The following is a 14,868-nucleotide window of genomic DNA, read 5'->3' on the forward strand; positions in this document are numbered from 1 at the left end:
TACTAACCAGTCACTTACAAATTTGAAACAAACTCAATGTGAAAGAGATTTAAAGAGGTTTGTCGAGGACAACAGAAATACAAACAGAAAATCGATCAAAATAATATTGAGATTTTGTGTTTATATTTTGAAGTTTGAAAGTCAGGAAGTTTGTTTTTGTTGTTGTTTGTCAAAATCGTATTTTCGCGCTTTTCTCGTCGAGATTTCATGAGAATTTGTTTAGTAATGGGCATTAATTGATACCAAGTATATTGCTTGCTACCGATTTTCTTTTTTCCCATCTAGAGTTTTTGTGACATATCATTGTCCAGGAGATATTCTATTTTCTTGGTCTATATAATTATTCTACATGCCATAGATATTTGAACTCATTTTTAGGTTCTCATCTCGCGATGTGAGTAATTAATCATCGTTATCGACTAACTGCAAATAACGAACAGTGCCCGTCAAGAAATGTTGCCTAGATTTAAAGGAGCTCAACAGCCCAAACCGAGATGTGAATTCAATAGAGACACTCCGAATTTTTGTGAATTTTCCGTTGACAAGTTGGTACCCCAAACTTAAGTACCTATGATTCCTTCACCTTCAACAGATTGCAAAACATAGTTTATTCATATTATGATGAACCACAACCTTATACCTAGAAGTATACATTCCGGATCTATAATATTTTAGAGATCTACGTATCCAGCATCTGTCTCGACATATGTTTGCGACGTTGAAGGGGACATAATTCTCAATCCACTGATCCACTGACTGCATTCGTCGTTCGTTCCTGATTCCCGAGTTCATGCATTTGATATCGAGGAGAATGGAAAAGATAAATAAAAATTAAACGTAAAGGGAACAGAGCAACCACAACGAAAGGATTTTTATTGATCGATATTATAAACAATATGAGTTCAAACGGAAACACAGAGACAGATAAAAAAGATGATACTTTTGAAGTGAGTGTGAGTTCGCCATTCTTGAGTTTGTCTTAGACTGGCTGTTGATAAAATTCACACTCACACACGTGAAATAATGTCTGAGTATGATGAAAATGAAAGCTAGCAACACTGATTACAAAACAGTTTGAATTTTGTTTCTATCTTGATTAGAAATGTAGTTAAGGTAGTTCAAAGTCTGAAATTTCAGACTGATTTTTATTTTTACCCAAAAATTACCATTGGCGGGTGTTGGAAAGTTGTGACCGAAATTGCGCGCCGTTAATAAAAACGGTTACAGTAGAACATGAAAGTAACGAACTCGGAAATAGCGAGAACTCGGAAATAGCTTGTAAAATCTAAATCCCCGTTTTTTTCTCTTATTTGAGTCAATAAAATTAGTATGGAAGTAGCAAGTATGAGTATGAAAAAGGGGTCAACTCGGAAATAACGAGCATTTCCTGCCCCAGCCTAGGACTTCGAATGAAGTAAAGCAAAACAACAGACAAGGGCGATTTAAATATTTTTAGCCTAGCTTCTTTTCTTTTCTTATTTTTCGTTACAAGTAATATTACATAGTAGCCTAGTCTGTAGTAGTACACAGTAGGCGACACAAATATGGGTGGGAGTTGGGTGTTTGTGTGTGTGTATTGGAGGTGGGGGTCAATTATTCACCCAATGTGGTGCCACGCGACGTGCGAAGTAAGCACTGGCAGTCAACATGCCTCACTTCGCAGCATTGGTCAGCGAGTAGCATTCGTTAACGAACGATACGACCAGCGAGAGAGGGGAGCGTGGAACCATCATTTCAGTGGGTCAGTGATTGAGTGATGCGCTTGCTTACCTCATCAAACATGCCTAGTGCATACAAACACTCGCACACACACGCACACAAAATCTTGATGGAAATGGAAGGGGTGGACCAACTCATGACGTAACTAGAGTCGGCCATGGATCAACTTCAACCCGTGGCCATCATTACGTAGTTCACGAAGGCCATGTTCAACCCTGCCCCCATCGTGACTCTGAAAATGCGCTGGATTCTCTTGTTAAAGTTGGGCAACAAATTCAAGTGATGCTACAAGATTCTAAAAAACAATCCTCTATTACCGATTATTTAAAACCCAGTCCATGTCACTAGATCAAATCAGTGTGAAGAGAGAGAGAGAGTCTGTTTGAATTTAATATAATATGCATACTTCTATGTTCTTGTTTTTTTCTAGTCACGATTTTACTTGAAATAAAATAAAACAAAAAAAAACCCCACAAAACAAAAAAATCAAAAAAATCAAGCATTCTGCCACTTCTGTGAAGAAATTGAAATAGGGGCGACGGCTTTTACTCGAATTACACACTCAAGGGAAATAACCAGCAATATTATAACCTTTTTTTCCACCGGCGGAGTGACCTTTCCTGGCAACTCAGGAATATCGAGAACTCGGAAATAGCGAGTAATCAGGAGTGGACCCGTCGAACTCGCTATTTCCGAGTTCTACTGTATTAAAACAGTCAATATGGAGTTCTTAATAGCAGATTGTATTCCAAAATATCGGGGACAATGCATTTTCATGAATAGAGAGCAAGATACAAATTTCAAAATAACACAACACATTATTTATCTCCCATTGCCTCAAATGGTTTTTTAGAAAATCTGCTACGGCTTAAGGATTGGCCATTTGAATTTGATGTTATCTGGCTGCAATGATGCTAGAATCATTTGCTCACACCTACAGACTTTATTACTGGACCAATTTTGATCGTTGATAGCTCAAAAGATTTGTCGTGAATTATGTTAATTTCCACATTACAATTACAGCAGTACACTCCAGCATGGTTCCTGTGAACTCAATTGAATATCCCAAATTCATTATTCTTTATCATTCCAATTCCAGTCCTTCCTTGAACTAGTTTTTCCCTCGAACGCAGTTTCCTCAAACTAATTTCTCTCAGGCCAGTGTTTTAAAAAATTATCTTTATTAAAGGGTTTAATAGTGTAACTGGTGATCACGATCACTGTTGATTTACTGTGACATTGACAGTTCTTATATACTACACTGCAGGTATGTGTATACAGTATGATAGACACGCAGAAACACACAGCCACTCACATTCCATCACCATTTCGCATAACCGACACCTCTCTGCTTATTCTTATCACTGCTATTTGCTCTAATTTCAATGCCACATTCCATGATCTGCTCATAGTTGGCTATGACGGTAAATGAATGTTGTGATTGTGATAAATCGACCCCCCCCCCCCCCCCCCCCTACCAATGCTACCAAAATTAATCATATAGGTTCACAAATGTTGCCATTGCGACCAAATAGGAAAGGCAGAAGGGAGAGAAAGAGAGAGAGGAGTGCACAATAGTATCACTTGCAATTAATCAAACTTTGGATATATAATGGGAACTTGCCTGTTTTTAATCTTCTTTTTACATATTTTAGCAATGACTATGAAAAATGTTTTTTTCTCTTTTTGAGGAAAATTTTTGTCTGAAATCAAAGCCTTATCTCCACTGAGTAAAAATGTTTTTGAATTTTGAAAATCCATTCATAAATAAACAAGTTATGCAGTTTCAAAGGTGTCATTTATTTGGATGACCCGCAAAGAGGGAAAAAAACGCCAAAATATGGGACGCTTTTTCGGCATTATTTTTCGAACTTTGGTTGTATCTTGCGTAATAAGTGGATTAAAAGATTGAAATTTGGCAATTTTATGGTCAATTTGAAAGAGAATATGATGAAAACATTAGAAGAGTTCTAACTTATATAATTTTAGAGCTGGATGGTATATAACACACACACACACACACACACACAGAGAGAGAGAGAGAGAGAAATTAGTATAACACACACACAGAAATATATTAAGAAATGAGTATATATCACACACACAGAGAGAGAGAGAGGGGGAGATTGCGTACATAACGAAAGAAATATAGAAGGAAAAGAGAAATTGGACAAGGGGACAAAGGCTACTTATGGAACGTGACTTGGAACACAATAATTAAACCCATGCTGAGATTGTAGATCATATTGCAATCGAAAACTTTTAACATTATAATTTCTTAAATTCTTGTAAATTAAACAGTCAAATTGTCAGCTGTTTATTGAACCCAAACACAATGGCAGACGATAAACACCCCTCTGCCAGTGAGACCGCGCAGACATTTTGACTAGTCATGAACTTCAAATCGTTTTGAACTTGTGATTCGGGCTGTAGGGGGGCAAAATGGCTTTGTCTTTTACGAATGAAGAGCAAATTAGGATGGTGTTATGTAAAATACGGGAAAAGTACTCTTCATATTCATATGAAATTTTACAACCAAAAAGAAGAAATGTTCATGTATTACCTTGTCAGAGACAAAACCTACATGCCCGGTAGTTTTATAAATATTTTACTCCAAAGAGTTAAAATCTATTTTGAACGGTCTTCTGGTAATCGCACGAGTTTTGTCTCTTGACATAATCTAAAATGACATTTTTTCTAACTGTGTGCCAACTTTCAGTAATATTCATCGATAAACAGCGTCGTAATTAATTCTTAAAAATAGCATGTACGAAACAGCTTCGTCCCATATTTTGTTGCGAATTTGGGCACTTTGTGAGCGAAAAAGAGGCCCAAAGATTTGTGTGGGATAGTCATTGCTACATATTTGCTATTTTATCAAAATATATATCGTACAAAACAAATTCTGCTTTTTTGTTTTTTTGTTTTGTCAAATACTCTGATCGGAACACGTGCATTATTCATACTTTGTTTTTTTATTATTGATCAAATTTCCCTTTTGTCAGTAGTTTAATTTTGATTGTTCCAGATTTAAGGCAGCACCATTTCCCATTGTTCATCATAAATATTACAGTTAAAACTAAATCCTTGCGTCTCTTTTTACTTTCAGGTACATTCTGCTAATAACTGGGAAACTGCAGATCTTGGTGACAAATCAAGAAATGAAAAGTTTCTAAGACTTATGGGGGCTGCAAAGGTAAGCATTAATTATTTCTAATTTAACAGAATTTAAAACAATTTTCAGAACAAGCCAATGAATCCCTGTTGGACAACCGCAGCTCCAAATATCACTCAATTGTTTACAAAATTTGCTTTTATTAAAAGTCTTAAGTTTAAAAAAAAAATCTAGATATAACGTTTGAGGGATCAATAAAGATGTTTTTAATATTTTATTACGCATTCCAAGAAAACAATGATGTCCCATAAAGAGTGAGATCAAATCAAAGTTACTTTTCTTTTACCAAGTATTTCTACCTGTGCGCAATATGATCTTATATTTATCTTTGCACAATATTTTCTTCATCAAAAAAATTCCTACTCTTATCCATGATCGTTCTTGTTATCTATTTCTATTCATAAATGAGATAAAATGTGACCTAAATTATCTTTAATTTTCTTAACTTGAGCAACGGTTTGCTTTATGGAATTTGATACTCCTTGGAATGCAGAAATTTAAGTGAAAGATTTAATCATATCATGCTGGGGCTACTATCTTCTTGCATTCTGTCACTCTCTGAAAGCTTGGATGTTATGTAGTTGTGAAATTTGAATGCTGTCTTTAAATTTGTCTTGTTGTATATTCACAGAAAGAACATCATGGAAGATTTGTAATCGGTGATCAAGACGGAAAGCATAGAGAAAGTATGTTCATCAGACAATTGTTGTTGGTTTTTTAAAAATTAATTAAATTGAATTAAATTAAATTAAAAATTAAATTGAGCTTTTATATAGAGCAATATCCACTAAATGTGCTCAAAGCGCTTCATTAGGGGTCCCTGATCAACAGCAACATTTAACATTTAGGACGGGACATGACACCTGTTAGGCGATGTTATACTTTTTACGAACAGAGACAACGCTGTGAACGGCCAGGTACTCATTTTACACCTGAGTGCGGTGAGAGAATGTGAGTAAAGAGCCTTCTCCAAGGACTCAACTATGCGCCAAGCGAGGCGCGAGCCCAGGACCTTCCGATCCGAAAGCGAGTGTCATACCACAAGACCACATAGCCCAAAAGTAGTTACCATAATCAGAATAGTCATATTACTTATTTTGTCCTTTTCTTTTTTTTTTTTTTTTTTCAATTGAATCTTTTCGCAGCAGTCAATCTTATTAAATTGTATGAAATTGAAATTATGGAATGATCATAATATTATCGCTTTCATCATTTATTTTTGACAAGGAAATTCACATCAGATTTATAATAAGAACTTTTTTTTAAAATGGTATCTTTTTCATCCCCGTCTTCTTTATCCTTTCTTTTTCAAACCGTCTCTCGCATTTTATTTTCACAAATGATGCAATTCTAAAGACTTAAGTGTGTCTCAGTGATCTCGACTTTTTTCTATATTTATAAACCGTCCTATATTTACAAGTACATATATATTGAATTAAAAATTAACATTAAAGTTTATTGAAGGACATCAGGTCAAGTGAGTTTTTGATATTTACATGACATATAATAAATTCAATTTCCATTTACAAATCATTGAATATACTCTATTTTATTTTCTACAATGATCCTGATTTCTTCCCATTTTTTTCTTCAACACAGCTTGCAGTAAAACTTTGGGTCAGTAAAACAGCAGCCTCCCGTATTTTAGGCACATCTCCCTTATTTTTATCCCAAACTCCCTCTTAACTGGTGTACCAGGTTGGGAGCTATGCGACATTAGGGCCCAAATCAGGTGTCTCAGCCAAAGCTGAAAATGATCTTGTTGAACGTGATTTTTTTTTGGGGGGGGGGGGGGGGGGGGGAATGGGGTAAAATGAACATTTGTTTGGTAATCAGTTTCTAATTTAGGGGTGAGCCTTTTTGTTTTGTGGTCCTAAAGACGAAAAAAGTGGAGCTGTTGGAAAATGCTACCTTTTTAAGGATGGAAAGTGAAAAATATCTGATAAAGCAGAGATAGTCATTGGAGTGAAAGAGCTGTTGGGCTTTATTCACCTCTGCAGATGCCTTAAGAAAATTGGCAAAGGAAAAAGAGAATCAGATTTCCTCAAGTTCTAATCAAATTAAGAAGAGAGAGAGGCCTGTTTGAAATCATTGTAACTGCAATGTTTCAAGGACTGTAGATAGTTGTGTTAGATTATATGTATAGACGTGTTTAGTGTATAAAGTATGGCGCTTGGCCTTCATGAGTTAGTGACTATGATTCATAAAATAAGAACAATGTGTCGACACATTTAAACATTAGTATTAGGCCCACTTTTGACACTTATGGAATAATTTAAGGAGATCAGGAGAATAGATACTGTTGACATAAACAACTAAAGTTAGCAAAGGATTTAAAGGTAATTTTGTAGTATGCATAAAATATTATTTAAATTTATGTGTTTAGTGTCGGCTTACTGGTAAATCAGTATTGACTGAGAAATCCTAAGATCTATGTTGTAATTCTTAATTATTTTTTTTAATGTGTGACATCCATTTTTTTGTTGACGATTGGGAAACCTGATTGGTCTGTTGAAATATTTTTACATCTCGTACTGATTTTTTTCCTTAGATACTGATTTTTTTTTTACAATGCCATACTGATTTCCTTTTTCGTGAAGTGTCAGGTCTGTCGTCATCGTCATCCTATCGATAATATTGATTAAAGATTGTTAATTGTTATCCTTTTTTTCCTCAGAGTCAGATGAAAAACATATGGCTGACGAATTAGAAGAGCAGTATAAGCATAGCTTGGAACATTCATTGGCTGGTGGGAAAAAAGGGCATATTGGGCTGGGGTTTCATGAGGAAGATGATAAACCAAAGGATGAGGATGAGGTGGTTGGTGATAAGGAAGGGAGTGGAGATGCTGAAACAAAGGAAGAGGTTGACTCTGACATCAAAGAAACGGTTGAGTCTGAAGAAAAAGAAAGTGGGCATAGAAAGAGAGAAAGTGTGGATGAATCAACTCATGATGACCATGATGAAGTCAAAAAGATGAAATTTGTGAAAAGCTCTTCCTGATGTTCCGACAGTCTTCATTTTATTAATTACGCAAACATTAAATCATTACTTGTATTATATAGACTCATCCATTTTCGTGAATGATTACTTAAGTGCTTGACTTGGTTGATATGGTTGTATGTGAATTCTATATTTTAAGATCTGTGCATTATATTTGGAGAAAAATTTTTTTTTTCTGTTTTGATAAAAAGTTTGGACCTATCAGTGTATTATTGTCTGTATGTATCATACAGTAGTGAAAATTCTGTCAGCTGAATTGGGGAAGAGGATTAGATATGCTGTAATTTAGATTTTTATTTTTCTGCCAATTTATCAAAGGGCATTGGTTATTTTTTTTTTCTTAACTTTGTTGTTTCCAAATTGAATAGTGCAAGATAATGCCATTAGTGCAGTGTGCTTAAATGCAATACTCCATAACAAAAATATGTTTAGTTTATCTGAGAAGCTGTTTGTGGTGGCCAAAAATTTGTATACATCATGTATGGGATGTTTAATGACTAATTGTATTGATATTGATAGTAGTTTGCTCTATGGTGAAATACTCACTTTTTGGGGCTTGCAAAATGACCAATAGCAGTATCCAACATGTGTAATCATGAAACATAATAAATTGTTCCAAAGAATGTTGTGAAAACTTATTACTTCTACGACTGGCAAAAGGCAGTTTATACCAACACAACACCCACCAACGTCTTTTCTCTTTTTCATTTACCAACTTCAATCTGTCAATCAGTTATGTAGTATGGACTTCAGGCAAATTTCCTTTCGAACTTGTTAATGGTGAGAACTTTAGAAATCTTTTATAAAGAAGACAGTAAACCGCTTAACAAACATGATCACGATTGAGTCTTGATCTTCAGTGAGATTTGATATCAAGCATGTTGACTTCTTGGATAGTGCTCTTTATATGCTTAATGAATATTTGTTTATATGATTATTTAGTTTATTATTTTAGCATCATTGATTGATGTATATGTTTTAAAGTTGACATTCTTGTATTATGTAGAGAAATTTCTGATAAAGATGTTTTGACAGGTTAGCATTCGGTTGCATGGGTGGACAAAAAAGTGTGAAAGTTGATGTGAAAGGAACCTTGTTGGCCTTTGGTCAAAATGTTGGTCATTAACATTTAATAAAATGTCTTTTAAATTAGATTTGTCTGAAATACGTGTCTCCTTATTTTATAAAATCTTTCTCGACAGAAATTCACATATTGTTGAATTATTTCATCAGATAGAAATTGATACTAATACTAATACCAAATTCAAGTTACTGAATTGAAGTGGGGAAAACAATAAAATTGTCATGGCCACAATTGGAGTATTGAAATAAAGCTTGGCTCATAATTCAGTCTTCTTAAACTCAGTAAAACATTCTAGGTGGGGTTCCTGGCCTCCCATAGTGGACAGGGGGGTACATACTGTGTCTTCTATCCCCTTATATCTGTTTTCCAACATGCTTTCTATCTTTGTCTTGGAATGAGATTACTTGGTTTTGTCCTGGCCCTGGTCGGAGTCTTAGCTGGGAGGGAAACAGTCAAATGCATAGTTATTGTTTTGGGAGATGATATTTTTTTCCTTGTAAATCATCTCTCTGTTATGTATTATTATATTTGTTATGTTGAATTTATATTGTAAGCATTTGAGTGTGTTCCTCTTTGTTGGATTTTGTGCTTGTATCCGGATGAGACTTATAGCTGGTCTCAAACTAAGTACTTTGATAGTGTGCTCTTGGAATATACATCTGATCCCTATTTGTTCCCAGTTCCCCTATGTCTTACTTTTACTTGGGTGCTTTTTTTTGTAATTCTAGAACTTTTACTATCCCATTTTCTTCTTTTTTACTGGCGCTGATATAACCTAAATGTGTTGCAAGCGCCGTAAAACCCTTAAAAACAAACAAACAAACAGTCAAACATTGTCATAACTACAATTGGAGTATTGAAATAAAGCTTGGCTTATAATTCAGTCATCTTAAACTCAGTCACTTTATCTAGAGAACCTATAATTAAAAAGCTAGAAATAACCAATCTTGCTGTTTTCATTTTCTTTTTGTGCGTTTAGAGCCAATGTTTTTTATAAACTGTGTAATATGTTGAGTCTCAAATGCTTGTTGCTTCCCTCATTGACACCAGTCTTTGACAAACTAGCTACTGGTTTCAGAGGGTTTCCTGAGCAAAAATTATGCTTTGAATTGAGTTGTTTGAAATCTTGCAATTGTTAGAACAGATCAAGAATCGGGAGTGTTATTATTTTGTTTCGAATTAAATAGTAAACCTGGTTCAGATCATAATCATATTCAAAACATTTGTTCTGAAGCAAGGGTTAGGCATTTCAATATATCTCAAGGATTACTGGTATTAATTTCTAGACTAGATAATGGATTAAAGAAAATATCATGGTAAGTTTGTTTTATGATGTTTTGCAAAGTGACTCACTCCTTGGCAATTGACACTTCCATATATATATGTCTCCGGAATGACAGCATTCGGGAGGCTGTCAGTGGGTCTTGCTTATCACTTTCGAAAAGGCGTCCACCACTGTGAGAAAAGTGGTTTCTAACATAGTATCTCTGGGTGGGGATCCTGACCTCCCATAGTGGGCGGGGAGGTACATACTGTGTCTTCTATCCCCCTCTACCCGTTTTCCAATTGTTTCCTGTCGTTGTCTTGGAATGATATTACTTAGTTTTGTCCTGACCCTGGCCGGAGTTCCTTGGCTGGGAGGGAAATAGTTATAGTTTTGGGAGATGATATTTTTTCCTTGTAAATCATCTCTCTGTTATGCATTGTATTATGTTTAGTTTACATATTATATGATTGGTAAACATTTGAGTGTATTCCTTTTAGTTGGGACCTGTGCTTGTGTCTGGATGAGACTTTTAGGTGATCTCAAACTAAGTACTTTGGCGGTGTGCTCTTGGAATCTACATCTGTTGCCTATTTGAACCAATTCCCCTTTGTCTTACCTTTTCTTTTGTGCTTTAATTGTAGTTCTAGAACTTTTTACTATCCCATTTTCTTCCTTTTTACTGGCGCTGATATGACCTTAATGTGTTGCAAGCGCTGTAAAACCCTTAAAAACATAAAAACAAAACAAACATAGTATCTATCTTGAGTCCGTCTCGCGACTTCTTGTGGTCGACGCGCACAAATGCTACGAAAGTTTGTTGGCGAGCTAGTAAAGTTAAACTTGTGAGTTCTATTCTAACACAAACATAACATTTTGAGATTATTGAAACATTGAGTAAGCTCCGATATTGGATAAATATTAATTCAGAAAAATGAGTGGAATAATGAGAAATGAGCAGGCACTTATGTTGATAATAACAAGAAGTGAAGAGACAAGTGCCAGAAGACTAGAGAATAAAAACTTAACGGCGATGAGGATCCAAACCCTTGACCCAATGTTATGGTAACTCCTCCTGGCTATGAGAGGGATGCTCTGCAAGCGACATCATCCACCACTCCATATAAAGTGGTTTCAAATGTATCTATTTTGAGTCCATTGCAGAACATCCCTCCCGTGGCCAGGTGGAGTTGCAACACATTTAGGTCATATCAGTGCCACTAAAAAAGGAAGAAAATGGGATAGTAAAAAAAATTCTAAAATTACAATTAAAGCACCCAAGAAAATAAGACAAAGGGGAATAGATGTAGATTCCAAGGGCATACCATCACTGTTACTTAGTTTGAAATCACCTAAGTCTGGCGGTTTTTGCAAAATAAAATCCAAAATTTTGCAACCAAAAAATACCAAACAAAATTTGCATAAAATTTTCAAAAAAAATTGCGGTTGATTTTCGTAAAATCTGAAATTAAAAAAGACAAAAGCGTTGTGGGCCTGAGTAATTGGGAGAGAGAGATTAACTAAAAAATGATCATTACAAAAAGCTAACAATACGTTCCCGGTGTAGTCCATATCACATCGTGAGATCTGTCCTGCATTCACTCCCCCGTGTTCACCTCTCATAGCCTGGGGTTCCACGATCACTCCTAAGTGGTATCCACCTCTCATTGCCTAGGGTTCATTTTCCACTTGTGTTCACCTCCCATAATCCCGGGTTCATTCCCCACTAGTGTCCACCTCCCATAGTTTCAGGTTCACTCCCCACTGGAGTCAATATCCTGTGGTTCCATGATCACTCCCCGGTGGTGTCCACCTCCCATAGTCCCAGATTCACTCTCCACTGATGTCCTTATCCCAAAGTTACGGATGTTTCTTTTTTATGAAACCTGACAAAGTTATGGGAAGTAGGCAGCAGTGGGGAGTGAACCTGGAACTCACGGAAGTGTACACCAGTGGGGAGTGAACCTGGGACTATAGGTTTCGGCAGGTTTTGTAAAAAAGCAATTACTTTTTTACGAAACCCGACAATATCCGACAAAGATATGGGAAGTAGGCAACAGTGGGGAGTGAACCTGAGACTCAGGGAAGTGTACACCAGTGGGGAATGAACCTGAGACTGGGTTTCGTAAAATACCACTACTGATGGGGGAATGATTTTTTTACGAAACCCGACAAAGTTATGGGAAGTAGAAAGCAGTGGAGAGTGAACCAGAGACTCAAGGAGGTGTACACCAGTAGGGAGTGAACCTGGGACTATGGGAAGAGGATATCAGTGGAAAATGAACCTGGTACTATGGGAGATGGATACCAGTGGGAATTGAAGCTATGGGATTTGGGTACCAGAGGAGAATGAACTTGACACTATAGGAGGTGGGCACCAATGGGGATTGAACCTGAGACTACGAGATGTAGATACCATGTGGACAGTGATCCCAGAAGGGTACTTCTCATTTTCAAAACCTACCAAAATCGTCAATAGTTATGGGAAGTGGGAACCAATAGGCAATGAACCGTGGACTCTGGGAAGTGTACACCAGTGGGGAGTGAACCTTGGACTGTGGGAGATAGATACCAGTGGAAATTGAAGCCGACAATGGGATTTGGGTACTAGAGGAGAATGAACTTGAGACTATAGGAGGTGGACAGCAATGGGGAATGAACCTGGGACAGTGGGAGATTGATCGTCGGGTTTAGTAAAAAAGTAATACCCCCATGGTATTACTTTTTAACGAAACCTGGTGTACACCTCCAAGGTTCACTCCCCACTGCTGCTTACTTCCCATAACTTTTTCGGATTTTGTCGGGTTTCGCAAAAAAGTAATCCCCCCCTGAGGTTCACTCCCCTCTCCCGACGGATTATCACCTTGTCGTGGTGGGAGGGCTTGCGTATCTCGAACCTCGGACCTCTAATAAGAGAAAAAAGGAGAGATCAGACGAAGAGTAATCCACCGGCCCTCCAGGAATGGGGGTTGAGCGTAGGGTTAACAACCCACCTCATAAAAAGCAAACTGTTACAGAAACAGAAACCAGACGTAAATCCACAACCGGCGGCAGCAGAGAAGCGGACCAGAATACTGGCTTCATGACGGTAGGAGGTCAAAGCCGAAAGGACGCCCCCGACCAGATTGCAGATCTGTTGTCACCAAAACGCAAGCTCAATGTCTCGTGCTGGAATGTTAGGACCCTATATCAAACAGGAAAACTGGCACAAGCCCAGCGCGAGATGTTGAACTACAAGATCGATTTGCTAGGCATATCAGAGGCAAGATGGACAGGAGCTGGGAAGCGCCAACTCTCAAATGGCGACCTGATCATTTGGTCAGGACGAAAGGATGACCAACACAGAGAAGGTGTTGCCCTCTTGATAGCCAGGCAAAACAACAAGTCACTATTGGAATGGAAACCGATAAGTGAAAGACTTTTATACACAAGACACAACTCAAAATACACCAAGCTATCAATCCTCACATGTTACGCACCTACAGAGGATTCAGATGAAGAAAACAAAGAAGAATTTTACGATATTCTCAGAATGGCCGTTGAAAACATTCCAAGAAATGATATGCTCATGATCATCGGAGACCTTAATGCTAGAGTTGGCAATACACAAACAAATCAGTCCGTTGGAAAGGAGGGCATAGGAGTAATGAACAACAATGGAAGCAGACTGGCAGAATTTTGTGAAGAACACAACTTCATTATTGGTGGAACTTTCTTCCCACACAAAAACATCCACAAATTGACATGGAAATCACCAGATGGGAAAACAGAAAGTCAGATAGACCATATAATTATCAACAGAAAATGGAAGAGCAGCTTAAACGATGTCAGAGTCAGACGATTGGCAGACATTGGAAGTGACCACCATCTTGTCACAGCCAAAATCTCTACTAAATTGATGAAAACAAAAATAGCAAAACAGAAGGAGAAACGTTTCAACACAGATAAATTGAAAATCCCAGATATCCAAAACAATTTCAATATCTCAGTAAGAAACAAATTCAGTGCAATACAAGATATTACAAACATGACAATCCAAGATTTCACCACGTCATGCAGGAAAGTGCCACTGAACACTTAGGACACAATAAATCCAATACAGAGAATTGGATATCAGCAAGGTCATGGGAGCTCATTAACCAAAGAAAATCAATCAAACTAAATCTCCTGAACGCTAAATCCCCCCGACTGAAAGAAAGGCTATCCAGTGAATACTCATTGAAGGATAAAGAAGTGAAAAAATCCACAAGGAAAGACAAAAGAGATTTTGCAGAAAATTTAGCAACTGAAGCAGAAAATGCAGCTGTAAGACAAGACACACAAACACTATACAAAATCACAAAAAAGCTCTCGGGAAACAGAAGTTATGGTCAAGAGAAACCATTAAAATCCCAAGATGGTAGTGTCATCACAGACGAAAAGGAGAAAATTGAAAGATGGAGAGAATATTTCGCAAACCTTCTGAACAGACCAGACCCATCTTCTTACACAGATATCCCAGAAGCAGAAATGGACGTAGAGGTTAATCTTGGTCCAATCACTGAGCATGAGGTGCATGAGGCAATACAACAACAAAAAAATGGCAAGGCCCCAGGTATTGACAAAATCAGTGCGGAAATGCTT

General features: G+C 37.0%; 1 protein-coding gene across 2 annotated transcripts; it reads left to right on the plus strand.

The window, feature by feature from the left end:
* The first annotated feature begins 462 nt into the window (after positions 1 to 462).
* Positions 463 to 9,102, plus strand: LOC144968563 (uncharacterized). 2 transcript variants are annotated; one of them, XM_078907040.1, is made up of 4 exons: positions 463 to 947; positions 4,829 to 4,915; positions 5,526 to 5,580; positions 7,572 to 9,102. In XM_078907040.1, exons 1-4 carry the CDS (start codon positions 897 to 899, stop codon positions 7,895 to 7,897), a joined length of 519 nt encoding a protein of 172 aa, XP_078763166.1. In that variant the 5' UTR covers positions 463 to 896; the 3' UTR covers positions 7,898 to 9,102. The 2 variants fall into 2 exon arrangements, with proteins under 2 accessions (XP_078763166.1, XP_078763165.1); XM_078907039.1 differs by having other exon boundaries at positions 733 to 953.
* The last annotated feature ends 5,766 nt before the right edge of the window (positions 9,103 to 14,868 follow it).

Source organism: Berghia stephanieae, chromosome 3 (assembly GCF_034508935.2).
Source record: "Berghia stephanieae isolate SIO BIC M18660-M18661 chromosome 3, UCSD_Bste_1.3, whole genome shotgun sequence".
Classification (NCBI taxonomy): domain Eukaryota; kingdom Metazoa; phylum Mollusca; class Gastropoda; order Nudibranchia; family Aeolidiidae; genus Berghia; species Berghia stephanieae.